The sequence below is a fragment of the Dermacentor albipictus genome, chromosome 1 (assembly GCF_038994185.2).
Source record: "Dermacentor albipictus isolate Rhodes 1998 colony chromosome 1, USDA_Dalb.pri_finalv2, whole genome shotgun sequence".
NCBI lineage: Eukaryota > Metazoa > Arthropoda > Arachnida > Ixodida > Ixodidae > Dermacentor > Dermacentor albipictus.
The window spans coordinates 289,937,124-289,951,187 of NC_091821.1; the positions used below are offsets into that span (position 1 = coordinate 289,937,124).

General features: G+C 42.4%; 1 protein-coding gene across 1 annotated transcript in view; it reads right to left on the reverse strand.

The window, feature by feature from the left end:
- The window catches only part of LOC139049915 (carboxy-terminal domain RNA polymerase II polypeptide A small phosphatase 1-like), a 293,498-nt gene that overhangs the window by 30,336 nt on the left and 249,098 nt on the right, over positions 1–14,064 (reverse strand). The window contains exon 8 of the mRNA XM_070525805.1: positions 3,445–3,534. Coding sequence (XP_070381906.1) covers positions 3,445–3,534 — 90 coding nt within the window. The remainder of the gene's footprint in view (positions 1–3,444; positions 3,535–14,064) is intronic.

A 14,064-nucleotide genomic window follows, 5' to 3' on the forward strand; every position in this document is an offset into this window, starting at 1 on the left:
CATGTTGTACCTAGACGTCTAGATGGTGTGCCTTTCCTGTGACCCACTCTAAAAATTCCAGGTGTGTTTAGATTTTTATGCACCTTGTCTTTGCAACCAAGCAGAGGAATGCGGTGATATTACACAGTGGTATTCTAAATACCCACAGGTTATATCTGAACTAATGAGATCTTATACCCACTTTGGAGTTCGCACCCCAAAAAAATAATATCTCTGTTTGCACAAAGCCACAAGGCGGGTTTCTTGCTGTGTAAATTTTTCTAGTGTTATCATACATATCATCACAGAGTTTTTTTTGTTCAGAATATTTATGACTGGCTGTAGGACATGTGTACACAGTTTCATTGGAATGGGATGAATACCTTCTGATACAAGGTACATTGAATTTGAAAAATTCATTAAACATGCAACTTGAAAAAAAAAAAAAATGAAATTTTATGTTCGAGTACTGCTTATGGATGCTCAGAATGCCCCAGGAGAATACATTTCACTGCTGCCTTTCTTGCAGGTGTCTCCGAAACCCTTCTTGCTGTGCTTTTTTATCCGTTGTCCTTCCTTGCTCTCGGCAGGGTTATAGAATTCTGCCCTGTCAACACGCCCTTTGTCCATCCTGTCGAGGGCAATGGACGCCCTTGGTCCGTTCCAAGACCTGGAACGGACCAAGGGCGTCCAGAACAGCTTATCGTGCAGAATTACCGTCATTGTAGTAGGCTACAGCATTGTTAGTTTCTGTCTTCAATGTGTAAGCACTGATAAAGTTTTCTTAGGGCAGTGGCACCAGATGAGTTGGTTGAGCGACTCATTGGTGTTCTGTATTCGTCCACGAGTACATTTGCTCAGAGGACCCATTACCTTTGAAAGTTCTCTTTCTGCTCCAGTTGCGGGACGATTGTGCCATCTTCTGGGCAAGTAATACATTTGAAACTCGAAACAGAGGTGACCGCGACCACGTAAGCAAAAGCAAGAGTTTGACGCAATAGTTCGTCTCTACAAAGGGATATTCCGTCAAACTCTTGCTTCAAGTTATCATATTCCACTTCGCCCTGCCATCTGCTAACCACCTGGTTAGCTCAGATGGTAGAGTGGCTGCCCCAGAAAGCCGGTGGTCCCGGGTTCGAGCCCCGGATGAGGACGAATTTTTCATCAACTGCCACGCTTTTCTTTCGAGGAACCCGTATGGGATTCCTTTGTGGCAATTGCTACGATTGGGTGGATGTGTCATTTTCCTTTAATTAATACATGATCTTTTAGTACAAATCATTTACTTACCTCACACATACACACAAGCAAAAAAAAAAAAAAAACCCACACCATAACGATGAAAACCGCGAACGACAACGATAAACAAATCGGCTTTTGCCTGCTATTTTTAAACACCAAGGCGCACGGCACACTTCGGCGCAACATTTGAACCGCTTCGAGCGGGCACTCGAGGTTGTGCTTCCGCAGGTCTGTTCTTCATAGTGCAGTCAGTTTTTCTGTGCCAAAATTGCAAATTCGATTTTAGGGGTGTTTACCCTACCATACCCCCTTTAAAAAAAAGAAAAAAAAAACTCCTATTAATATCTTTGGGCCTTAAGAGTACTGAAATAAGTAAGTCATTAAAGTTGCAGAATGGGTGCCAAGGGAAGCGAAGCACAGTCGAGGTCGGCATAAAATTAGGTGGGGTGATAAAATGAGGAAATCTGCAGGCGTAAGATGAAATCAGCTAGCGCAACACAGAGGTAAATGGAGATTGCTGGGAGAGGCCTTTGTCCTGCAATGGACATACTAATAAGCTGCTGCTGCTGATGATGATATTTTTCAAAATAACTAAGAATACAGTAAACACACGTGGCAAGGCAACTAGTATTTCTTGTCTTGAGTCTAATTAACACTTCATTCATTACTGTTTATAATTATGGCGATGCCTGCTTAGGTGGCAACTGCATACACTAATAAACAAGTAATGGCAGAATTTATCATTGCATGCTTTGTGCACAATTTCTCACTCCATTCAACCTCAAGACTGCGATCCACAGGAGGCAATGGCACCCAAACACACACAGCGGAATACACGGATTTCCTTCATCCCGCAACGAGACCTTTTTTTTAAACCCTGCTGCACCTTAGCTGAAACATTCTTTATGCGTTTGCAAATTTCAGTGGACTTGAATATTTGACTCTGGACTGGCATACTTAACAATCCCGCAAGTTAGGTTTGTCTGTTTGCTAACACAGCAAACACTTGATACAGAGACAAGCATAAACTTTTTCTTTCTGTACTCTTGTGTTACGTACCTTTTAAATGCTTTCGTTTGTGAGTTGATGCATGTAATATGTGCATCAATGGTTCCTGTCAGTGAACAGGATTCAAAATTTTTTTATCAAATGCTAAAGTGACTTTATTACAGTTGGTGAAATGTCACGACGAAGTGTTACTGTGGTAATAGAAAAAAAAAAAAAAATTCTGGGGTATACGTACCAAAAACATGATGATGAGGCACATCTTAGTGGGGGAATACAGATGAATTTGACCAGCTGGGGTCCCTTACGCGCACCTAAATTTAAGTACACAAGCGATTTCAGTAGGTTTCTGTGGGCGGATCATGTTATGTTTTTCTTCACGCCCTTTCGTGATGGTGAAATGCACAGATGAAAGCAAGGGCTGACACCAGCAGGTGACTCTTTCAAACCAGCTCACAAAATGATAAACATAGCCCACAAATCTTGAAGTGCACTTCTGGCACATGAACTCTTGCAGAGATACTCCACTTCTACATACCCATGTGAATGTAGTGGGAGTATGTGTGCAGAAAAAAATAAACATTTGAGAATAAAATTGTGCAGATCCCATGCACTGTGGGAATCAATGTCATACGAAGCATTTAGCAAGCAGCTAGCTATGCAGCATTGTTTGGGGTTCTGCAAAGCGTCACCAGATTAAGCAATGTGTTTGTGTAAATCCAGTATTTTTCTGTACAGTGAACTAGAATTAACGTGAGTGTCTGTGTGTGATGATAGCAGCAAGATGATGACGATGGTAACGACGATCGCATAATTTTTACGAACAATCGAACTGATGTGAACAAGTGACATGGAGGTAGGAAATGGGCAAGAAACGCAGAAAATGAAATGCTCACTGACGACAGCCCGTAGTATCACTTTGACGACACAGACGGGTGTCTTGATGGCGATACTGTAGCACAAGCTGAAGCCCGTGTCCTTTTATAGCCATTCAGACGAGTGGAGTGGTGCAACTGCTCACCTTGGCCAAGCCGTGATGATCCTGCCATAGTGGAATTCGATGCAGCATTGTCGAACTCGGACACTATGTGCCCCAGGAAAGAGCATGCCTCGATGTTTGATTAAGCGGCCCTGGTAACGACGAGAATGGCCATGAAAGGCTGGTACTAGCTTTGGGAGGAACTACCACTCGGAAAGCAATGCTGGTGGGAAACTTACTTTTCTATCGCTGTTTGAACGGATGCAACCACCACCCGACCCGGTGTTCCGCTGCCGAGATGCCGGGATCTTCGTATGCGTACCACCTGGCTTGAGCACAGATGGCACGCGAGAATCAGAGGCGAGAGTCAGATTATGAAGCTGGAATGACGGTGCAACTACCATCACGCCATCACAAATACGAGCATATAGACATCGGCTCAAGTTATACCCTAGTCGCACGGGTAGACTAACCGTAGTTAAGTTTGACAGCAGTTAAGGCAAATGTTATCGTGTGACTAGATGTAACTGCAGTTACATCCAGTCACACGATAAACCTACCCATAGTTATTCTGCTAACCATGATTTTTGCAAACTGAGGTTGGGCACCTCAGTCAAAGCTGTAACTGACAAAAATGGCGGCGCCCAGCTCCGACGCCTGCAGCTCGGCTCGCAGCGAAACATCCTCCCAAAAGCTTGTCAACTGCACTCTGAAAATGTTAAGTTTAAACCCTTTGGGGTTTATCTTGTCTCCAAACAATGACCGTCATCTGCCTTGCTTGCGTTTCCTCTCTTGAAAACTCGGCGCAACGGAACTGCGGGCAAGACAGATGATGATTATTATTTGGGGCCAAATACAACCCAAACGGTGTAAACTTTCATATTTAGAGTGTGGTCAGTCGCAAGGACAGAGGCCTTGATACGCATTTGGGAGGAGAACCTGAATGCTCTGCATGTAAACACATGCAACTCGCTTATACATAACGCAATGACAGAGACTGAACTCCAGCCTGCTGGCGGGCAAAGGTCCGTATAACGCCAAGCATGTGTGACAGAAGCTTGAGAACTTGAATAAACAATACCAGTGAGTCGTATTCTTTTTTTCATTGGTAACGAAACGATGAATTTTTTCGGCAATTTGTGTGACATGTAAGCACTGGCGCAGAACCGTTATGCCTCCACCTTCACAACACTGCGGCAACATGTTATAAACTACAAATATAATTCTTTTTTTCCCCGTGCGAATAAACAATCGCAGAGAGAGCACACAAGGACTGTGCCTGTCCTTGTGTGCTCTCTCTGATCGTTTATTCGGAGTTTCTTGACCTTGTGGGATCATTTTTATGAATTGCTCTACGCATGTTCAACGCTGCTGGGCTGTATCAATGATTTATCGTCAGCTCATGTTTAGCCGACTAAAGCTAAAGCTGCACACGCAAAACGCATGCAAGTATATCGGTGCTGCAGAAAGATTGTGTGTATTTCAAGTGCGTAGACATTCATTTACGAATCGTGGCACTTCCTTCATGCTAAAGTTGACCTGACAGCCTCACAGCTATATGTTTTATATTAGTAAGATACAGGCCCGTTCTCCCCTTCTTCAAGCTGCATTTAAAAAAGCACGAACCAGACACGGAGGAAAAGGCACAGAACACACATTCATAGGCACAGGGTCATGTGCCTTTTTGTCTATGTCTGGTTTCCGCTTTTCTAAACATACTGATTGTGTATTTTTATTCTATGTACCACTCCCCTCAGTGGTGCTCTCCAGAGCAATGAAGATATCGAAAATAAATGGATTCATTGTAGAGTGCCCAATGTGTTAAAAATTACATTTTGAATGTGTCGTTCCTGTATTGCTGCGCTATTGTTTTCATTTTGCAAATTTACTGCCCCTGGCTTGAGCTGCAGTCGGCACTTCAATCCTTTCAAGTGCACTTGGCAGCTTGTTTTTCATGTTTTTACCTTTCATAATGTAGCAACACTGCAGATATGTGTATTTCTATGCTGCAGAGTTTCATGCATTCAAGAAAACTTTGTTTGCAGAAAGCTGCGACGTTGCAGCACAATAACATGTGCAAAAGAATTTGCAGCTTCATTCTTTCCTCGGATCTCTGCCAATCAATGACTGACCTTGTTGAGGAAAATTTGTAAGTAATCAGCTATTTTCACCATTACACTACAACTATTAATGGCTTATTACCATCAGCCGACTTTGCGTATAAGCGTGCATGCTTTTTCAGTGTGCTATACCAGATTACATGTGATATTGCCACAGTATGGCATAACGTTAAAAGACAGAAAGGGAGCGGCTTGGATCAGAGAGTAAATGGGTATAGACGATATTCTAATTGACATTAAAGAGAAAAAAATGGAGCTGGGCAGGTCATGGAATGCGCCGGTTAGACAACCGTTGGACCATTAGGGTTACAGAATGGGTACCAAGAGAAGGGAAACGCAATCGAGGATGGCAGAAGACTAGATTTTCTGATTTTGCAGCCAAATTAAATGCTAACTAAAAACGCGTCGAAAAACTTGTCTGCTCATTTTAATATGCTTCATGGTAAATTAGTTCCACGTGTTATTTCATGTTGTTCACAAACGAAGAAAAAGTAAAAATATTCCAAACATGGCCCAAATCAGAAAATTTTTTGAACTAATGCGTCTTGGCAGGTTTTCTATTTCACATAGAAAGCAGAAAAAAAGTGCGAAACATAGAATGTTATTTTTTCAACATCTCAGCAAAGTATTATTTACCTACACGAAATACAACAGAAGAAAAACACAGTTAAATAAACTAGTTAAAAAGAACTCATTTCCAAAAAATAAAATAAAAAACTCCGATTTCAATTTGTGATAAAATTTTGGAAGGAAGTCCGCTTGTGTTGGGCAAAATGTGGGTGTGATATGTTTCTTCATTTGCTTTATTCACAAAATATAATGGGCCAAAGTGGCCCATGTTGAGTGTGCTGCCTTCAGTATCCTGGCTGGTTGTCGATCAGCTTGCATTGTACGCAAATCTAGTTCCAATTTCTTTGCTGCTTCAGAAATTCGGTCTGACAGCTTGTTTTCAACAAAAAATGTATTGCGAGGTTTTATTTGTGCCTAGTGTGTGTGTGGGTATGGGGGGCTGCCGCCTTCTAAAGTACTGAGTTTGCAGCCCACAGCCTCTTGTGCATCGCACTTACGCCTCCATTATTCACTTGCCAACAGCATGCAAGACACCGTGAGTGCATGCTGTGGCTGAATTTGCCAAAACCTGCCTAGTGTACAATCACCTGTAGGTGGTGCCAAAGCAGGCTAATCTGTAAGTGACGAAACACTTCCATAATCAACAGGAGCACCATTGTGGAGGTGCTACTTCACTGCCTGCTCCCTATTCTCCACGTGCAATAGATACTGGAACCTTCTTCGGCACCACCGCATGCGACTCACACCGTGCCTTTCTAAAAACTCATCCAAGTCATTTATTTTGTTTCCCGTTATCTCATGTTTTCCATGTCGCTCCCAGATAACATCTTCCCATCTTACCTCGACCTTCACCTCTGCGTTTCAGCCATCTGAAAACATGCAGGGTGGCATGACTGAGCTAAAGGGTACCGAAGTTACCTAATTTATGACGTTTTGTCAGCCCCTTGCTGACGCACTTCCCCACGCCGAGAATAGCAGAGGTCACTGGTAGAGCCCGACGGACATTGTCCGTCGATAACGAGCTTGGCCCAGACACTTTCACAGTGGAAAGCTTTAAACAACCTTGTTCATAAAACAGAAAATCATGAGACATTCTGGAGGCTCAGTCACAACAGCAGTGCAGAAAAAGTGACAGAAAGATCACCATTTAGACTGGGTCTAGCTATTCACTACACGTGATCCCTGTGGCTGATAGCTTGGTCTGAGTATTCTATGCCGATTATTCACTCGTTCACAAGAAGACTGAAAAAAAATTTCCGGGGTGTAAATGTTTTGGATGTTGCCTCCTTGCAGAAGCTACTGCCAGAGACTGAGGATATTTGCAACACCGACAAAGTCTGTGAGCACTGCTTTACGCACCTCAAGGAAATCCTGTCTTCATCTAGTGACACCCGCGATGAAGCAGATGAGGCATTCCTTCAGGAATAAGCGATTGACGACTTGAACAGGTATGTCTACCTTTCTTCTGATGTTTCAGCACTAAAGCCACCATCTCCATTCGCAAACGCAGCAGACGATCTTACGGAAAGAGAAAATGGGCTGAAATTGAAAGTGACGCAGATACACTCAACTTTAAGAGCTGCATATGAAAGTGTCAGTACACCTGAACCATCTGTGACAGAATGTCTTACATGCGCTGGCTGGTTAAATAGCTTGAAGCAAGTGTACGAGGCTTCAGGGTCCTATCAAGAGTGCCTCCGTCGCTTAGCCATCGTGCCGCCAGAAGTTGAAAACAAACGTGTTCAGGAGGCGATCCCAGCTGTCACAACGTACATGTTCAGAAAGGCCCGAAATTGGCATGAGAAGCATGGAATGTGGTCAGGTTTTGATCCGTACACGAGGTCAAGGTTAAGCCTATCGTATGTACAAGCTACGTTTGACTATTTCACCAGGATGAACTTGGGTGCTCTCAGCAGAGCCCGAAAAAGAAGGACGTTGTCACTCATCACAAATGGCCAGAGAGAGTACATCTCAAAGCGATTTATGACACATTCTATATGCGAGATGTTCCACATGTTCAAAGCAGCTCACCCCGAAAGTGCCATTGCCTCGTGAAAGTTTTACAGCCTGCGTCCGAAATAGGCACTGCTCACACCACGAGAGGTTTGCGTTAATTGCACTTATGCCAACCTTTGTGTCTCCTCACTTGAGAACGTAACAGGCATGAAAACCTCATTGGAAAGCATGAAAGCACTGTGCTTTTGCAGCTCCCCAACCACAGATTGTATATTAGGTGAACGCGAGTGCTACCCATGGAGTGAAAGCCTCACTTTGGCTAGTCTGGGAATGGTCAACGAGGATGAGGTGACATTTGCTGTTTGGGAATGCGATAACTTGATCAAGATGTCGTCTCCAACCCTTTTCGTAAAAGAGCTAGAAAAATTGGTGACCAAATGGATTCCTCACGAATACATACGCTGCACTAAAGCAGCAGCTATTCATGAGGCAAAGAAGTGTGAGCTTCTCACACTTCTTCTCTTGTGTCCTGTCTGCACGCCTCACTTCTATTTTGCATTATGAATCCTTACCAACTAGCTCAGCTTTCTGTCGTTCTAAACACAGAAGCATTGTTCATTTTGATTTTGTGGAAAACTGGACTGTCTTTCTCTCAAATGAAACACTCATACTATTGGCACAAGAAACAAATCTCCATTTTCCCCTGTGTCGCCATGACAAGGAAAGCAACACACAGCTTTGTGGTCATAAGCAACAACATGCCTCACGACGCAGCACCCGCCTGCTACGCCCTAGGTAGAGTGCAAAAAGTGTTAGATGAAAAAGCACCAATCTCTGTCACATAACATATGTCGTCGATAGTGCAGTGAGCCATTTTAAAATTAGGTACCAACTGTATGAGTTGTGCCACCCCCAGTACATGTCCGCAAGGCTATCGGGCATGGGAAGAATGCCTGTGACGGTGTGGGTGGACTTTAAGCACCAAGCTTCCCTGCACAACCTGAGGTCTGGAAGCACCGGCTCCATTCAGTCGGCACATGAGATGGTCTTCCATCTTAGTTGCAGCCTCAAGAATGTGGCCCTGCTTCATGGACCTGCTGCAGCCATTGAGGAGCATCGTCAGCAGAAGACAGTGCTGCGTGTGCCGGGAATTCAATCATGGCATGTGTTGATGTGCGCTGTCCGATGCAAGAACTACCGCTAGCCAGCTGACTGTGATTAAACCTTTTTAAATATACTAACTGCAAAGCCCACGCAATAAATTTGTTCAAGCCCCACAAGTAGCGTTGAGTTTGTTCTCTCTTGCGTCCCCAAAAAACAAAGCAGAAAACACATTCTTTGTTCTTGCAGCAATAAGAATCCCAGGTAAACATTCCTTCATTTGTGGCAACCATTGCCTTTTCTATTTTTAAGGGAGAGTACATGTTAACTAACTGGAATGAGTCATTGGGCACTAAAGCCAGCATGCTCAACTTTGGCCTGTTATGTTTTGTGAATAAAGCAAACAAGGAAACAGATTATCGCACTCACGTTTTGCCTGACGTAATTGGACTTCCATCCAAAATTTTTTCGAGAATTGTAACCAGAGTTTCTTTGTTTTATTTTTTGAAATTTAGTTAAAAAAAAAAAACTTGTTACATTATTTTTTTCTTCTCTTGTATTTCATGTAGGAATATTTTGCATAAATGATGCAAGAAGAACATTCTGTTCGACACTTTTTTTCCAAGCTTCTGTGTGAAACGAAAAACACGCCAAGATGCATCAAAGTTATTTTTTTTTTCTGATTTGGGCTATGTTTGCAATTGAATATTTTTTTCATTCGTGGAAAGCATAAAAGAACGCATGGAATTTACTGTGAACTACATTAAATGAGCAAGATTTTCGATAACGTTTTTTTTTAGCATTTAATTCGGCCGTGATCTAGGAAAATGTTCAGGTAAGCAATAGGAGGACGCTTGCATTGTCGCTTTCAAATATACTTTTTTTTTTGGCTTGCTGAGAACATTTTTTGGTAATTAAATTTTTGGTTCCGTGCAGTTTGAATATTCCTACATGAAATAGAGAAACCAGACAAAACAAAAATATCAAGCTGACATGCATGTTTGATCTCTCGTGGAATCACCCGACTGCGGTTAATGCCTGTGTCACAAGGGTATTAGTAGACAACTGGTCCACCGGGTCGACATAAGTTTTGTCATGGTAATGTCATGTCATGCATGCATATATGTCATTAATTCACCTCATTGATGCCATGCACATCATGACATTCATGGGTATCATGTGATGGCTTGACATACAGACAATCGAATTCATGCCAATCATTTTATGACATACATGGCACGACATGGTATTAATGTCACACTTGCATGTTATGAAACGTATACCCAGAATATATCCAGTTAAAGAAATTCATGTCATTCAATCCATTATAGTCATCTCATTTATGACATGCAGGTCATTCATGTCATGAGATGATTGTTATTCATGACAGTTTCATATTTTTCACAAGTTATACATCAGTATATCCATGACGTATCATGAGAAGCAACAAACACTGACACCAAGGACAACGTAGGGGAAATTACTTGTGCTTAATAAATAAAATAAAGAAACGATAAATTAATGGAAATGAAAGTGGACGAAAAACAACTTGCGACAGGTGGGAACTGAACCCACAACCTTCGCATTTCGCGTGCGATGCTCTACCAATTAAGCTACCCAGCGCCGTTTCCCCGTACACTTTCTTGGGTATTAATGTTTCCTTGTAGAACCTTGGGAGTGTCAGCCAGTGCCACCACTCACAGACCTTGGCATCGTTCCCCACCTGCGGCAAGTTGTTTTTTCATCCACTTTCATTTCCATTAATTTATCGTTTGTTTATTACATTTATTAAGCACAAGTAATTTCTCCTATGTTGTCCTTGGTGTCAGTGTTTGTTGGCTTCTCATGATATGACTAATAAAATTCAGGCCCCTCGGTTAACCCCTTTTGTTCTAGATTATATCCATGATGTGAATGAAATGACATGCATCACATGAATGACATGAGTTTCTGGTATCGTGGTCACTTCTTTAACTGGATATGTATCAGGATATGCGTGGCGAGACATGCATGCATGACATGACAAGAATGACATGGAATGACATGCATGTTATTCGTGTGATTACATTTATGTTATGTCGTTCATGTCAGGTCATGTGCTGTCATGTCCTTCATACTCAGATGTATATCGAGTTAAAGAAACGACGACAGCATCATGTCAGTTATACCATTTGTGTCATGATATATATGCCATGACAAGCATGTGATGTCATGACATGCATGTCATTAATGGTTGGTTGGTTGGTTGGTTTGGGTTTAATGGCACAAAGGCAACCGAGGCCATGCTGCGCCAGACACAAGACAAAATGAAATGCAACGTTAGAGTAGGTAAACCTGTATTATATTACAGTTGGTGTAAATCACCAGTTTTTTCTAAAAGGTCGAACAGGTCAGCAAATGGCACTAGGGGGTCATCTGCTAGTAATAGGGCAGGGTGTAGTGGAGTGTGAGAATTGTATAGGCTGTGTTAAAACCTCCGTCTCAGTGTGTCGATGTGTGGACATGTTATTAGGATGTGCATAACTGTGAGAGGTTCAAGGCATTTTTCGCAGGTTGGCGGGTTTTCTTTTCGGAGGATAAAATTGTGCGTCAAATGTGTGCGTCCAATTCGAAGTCGACACAAGATCCCCTCGTAGAACCGTTCTTGGTGACTGCATGATTTCCACTCGCCGATTACAGGTTTAATAAGATGTAGTAGCTTGTTTTCTGTACAATGGTCCCATTCGTGTTGCCACTTTGATGTTAAGGCCTTCTTAATGGCGCGGATACTATATATGGAAGTGTTGTGTTTATTATGTCTTTTTGCGCTGCCATTGATGCGCATCTATCTGCTGCTTCGTTACCCGGTATACCAACATGGCTTGGTACCCAGCAAAACCTAATTGACCTGCCGCATTTGTTTATTGTTATGTTTAAGATATCCCCTATCAGGGGTTCACATTTGGATTTCATGTGAAGAGCCTTCAGCGTGCTGAATGAATCTGTGTATATGATTGTGTTTTCGTGTTTATCAGCGATTATCTTTTTAACCACAGTCCACAATGCATAGACTTCAGCTGTGTAGACAGAGGCGTGCTGTGGCAGACGGATACTTCTTTCCCAATGTTCTGTTACGGCCCCCACACCCACGTGTTCTTTTGTTTTAGAGCCATCAGTGTAAAATTCCTTGGAATTTTGATATTTGTCCTGTAGAAAGCGGAGTCCTTGTTGAATGTGTTCGTGTGAGGTGTCTTTTTTTTTAAATGTGTCAATGTCCAATCACATAACGGTGCGAAATCTTGCCACGGGGGCAAACGCTGTGGTTTTCTCGCAACCTGAAGGACTTCGCGAGGAATGTTATAATCCCAAATATATTCCTCATATCGTAGGATAAGTGGCTTAATCATGTTTGATTTGTTTGTATAGCGTAAACGTGAGTTACACTGTGTGACAATGTTGAAGCATATGTGTTGTGGTGAGGAATGAATTCTTAGTACGTAAGAAAAAGTTAGTAGCACTCTGCGTTGCTGTAGAGGAGGTTCATTACAGTCAACATACAAACTCTGGACAGGCGATGTTCTGTAAGCACCGCTTGCCAGTCGTAGTCCAAAGTTATGAACTGGATCAAGTCGTCGAACATAAGATTGTCTGGCTGAACCGCATATGATGCTACCATAATCTAATATGCTGCGCACCAAAGTACGGTAGATGCGTAGTAGGCATTCACAGTCAGAGCCCCAGCGCTTCCGGGACAGGACTTTGATGACGTTAAGTGCATTGTTCGCTATTATTTTAAGGCTCTTTATGTGTGCCAGGAAGTTTAACTTTTTATCAAACAGAACACCCAGAAACTTGTGTTCTTGTTTTACTGGTAGTGTGGCTTCTTGTGGCTTAAGGGTGGGATCTGGTTGTAGGCCTCTTTTTTGTGTAAAGACAACACTAATAGTTTTTTCACTTGAGAAACGAAAACCGTTTTCAGATGCCCACTGTGTTAGTTCGTTTAACGTAATTTGAATTTGCCGTTCGCAGGATGTAAGGTTGGATGCACGACACGCAATTCGTAGATCATCCACATATAATGAATGCATTACAGAGGATGGAATTACCTTATTGATCGAGTTCATTTTCACCACAAACAATGTTGTGCTCAATACGCATCCTTGTGGCACACCATTTTCCTGGATGAATATACGTGACAGCGTCGCACCTAAACACACCTGGAATGTTCGGTCCGACATGAAATCGGCTAGACATTTGAGCATTCTACCTCGGATTCCTAAATCTGCTAAGTCCCTTAAGATACCAAACCTCCATGTTGTGTCATACGCCTTTTCTAAATCAAAGAAAACAGTGAGACAATATTGTTTGTGTAGAAAGGTCGCACGTATCTCGTCTTCTAGTCGGACTAGGTGATCTGTTGTGGAACAACCTTCAACCTCTCTGTTTCAAGGACGTATGCCAATCTTATGTTGATTATGGCTTCATAGGACTTTGCAAGACAACTTGTGAGTGCTATGGGTCTATAGCTGGTTGCTGTTGTGGGAGGTTTCTCAGCTTTCAAGAAAGCGATAATGATGGCTTTCTTCCACTTTTTCGGCATTTTCCCCATTTTCCAGATTATGTTAAAAAAACGAAGCAACGTTTTAACTGCATTAGGAGATAGATGAGTGAGCATCGCGTAATGTACTCTGTCTGGACCAGGTGCTGTTTTTTTGTCAGATGTGAGTACTCTATTGATTTCTGGTAGTGTTAAAGCCGCATTATACAGTCTTTTTGAACTTCCTGTGGTCGGAAGCTTTAGTTTTTCTGTTAATTGCTATGTTTTAGAAATACAGCTGAATAGTTTACTGAGCTTGATATATCATGGAAATGTTGCCCTAATATGTCTGCTTGTTCTTCTATATTTGTTCACGTGCCTGGAGGTGATAGTATGGGGATAGTGTAAGAAGCGTAGTCGCCTCTAAACTTACGAACCTGATCCCACATTCGTTTGGATGTTATTGAGCTATTTATACACGCGACAATTTTTCCAGGACTGTCTTTCGGCTTGTCTGCGTGTGTACCTGGCTTTCGCTTTTGCTTTTTTGAAAGAGAGTAGATTATTTTGTGTTGGGTATCGCCGAAAGATACCCC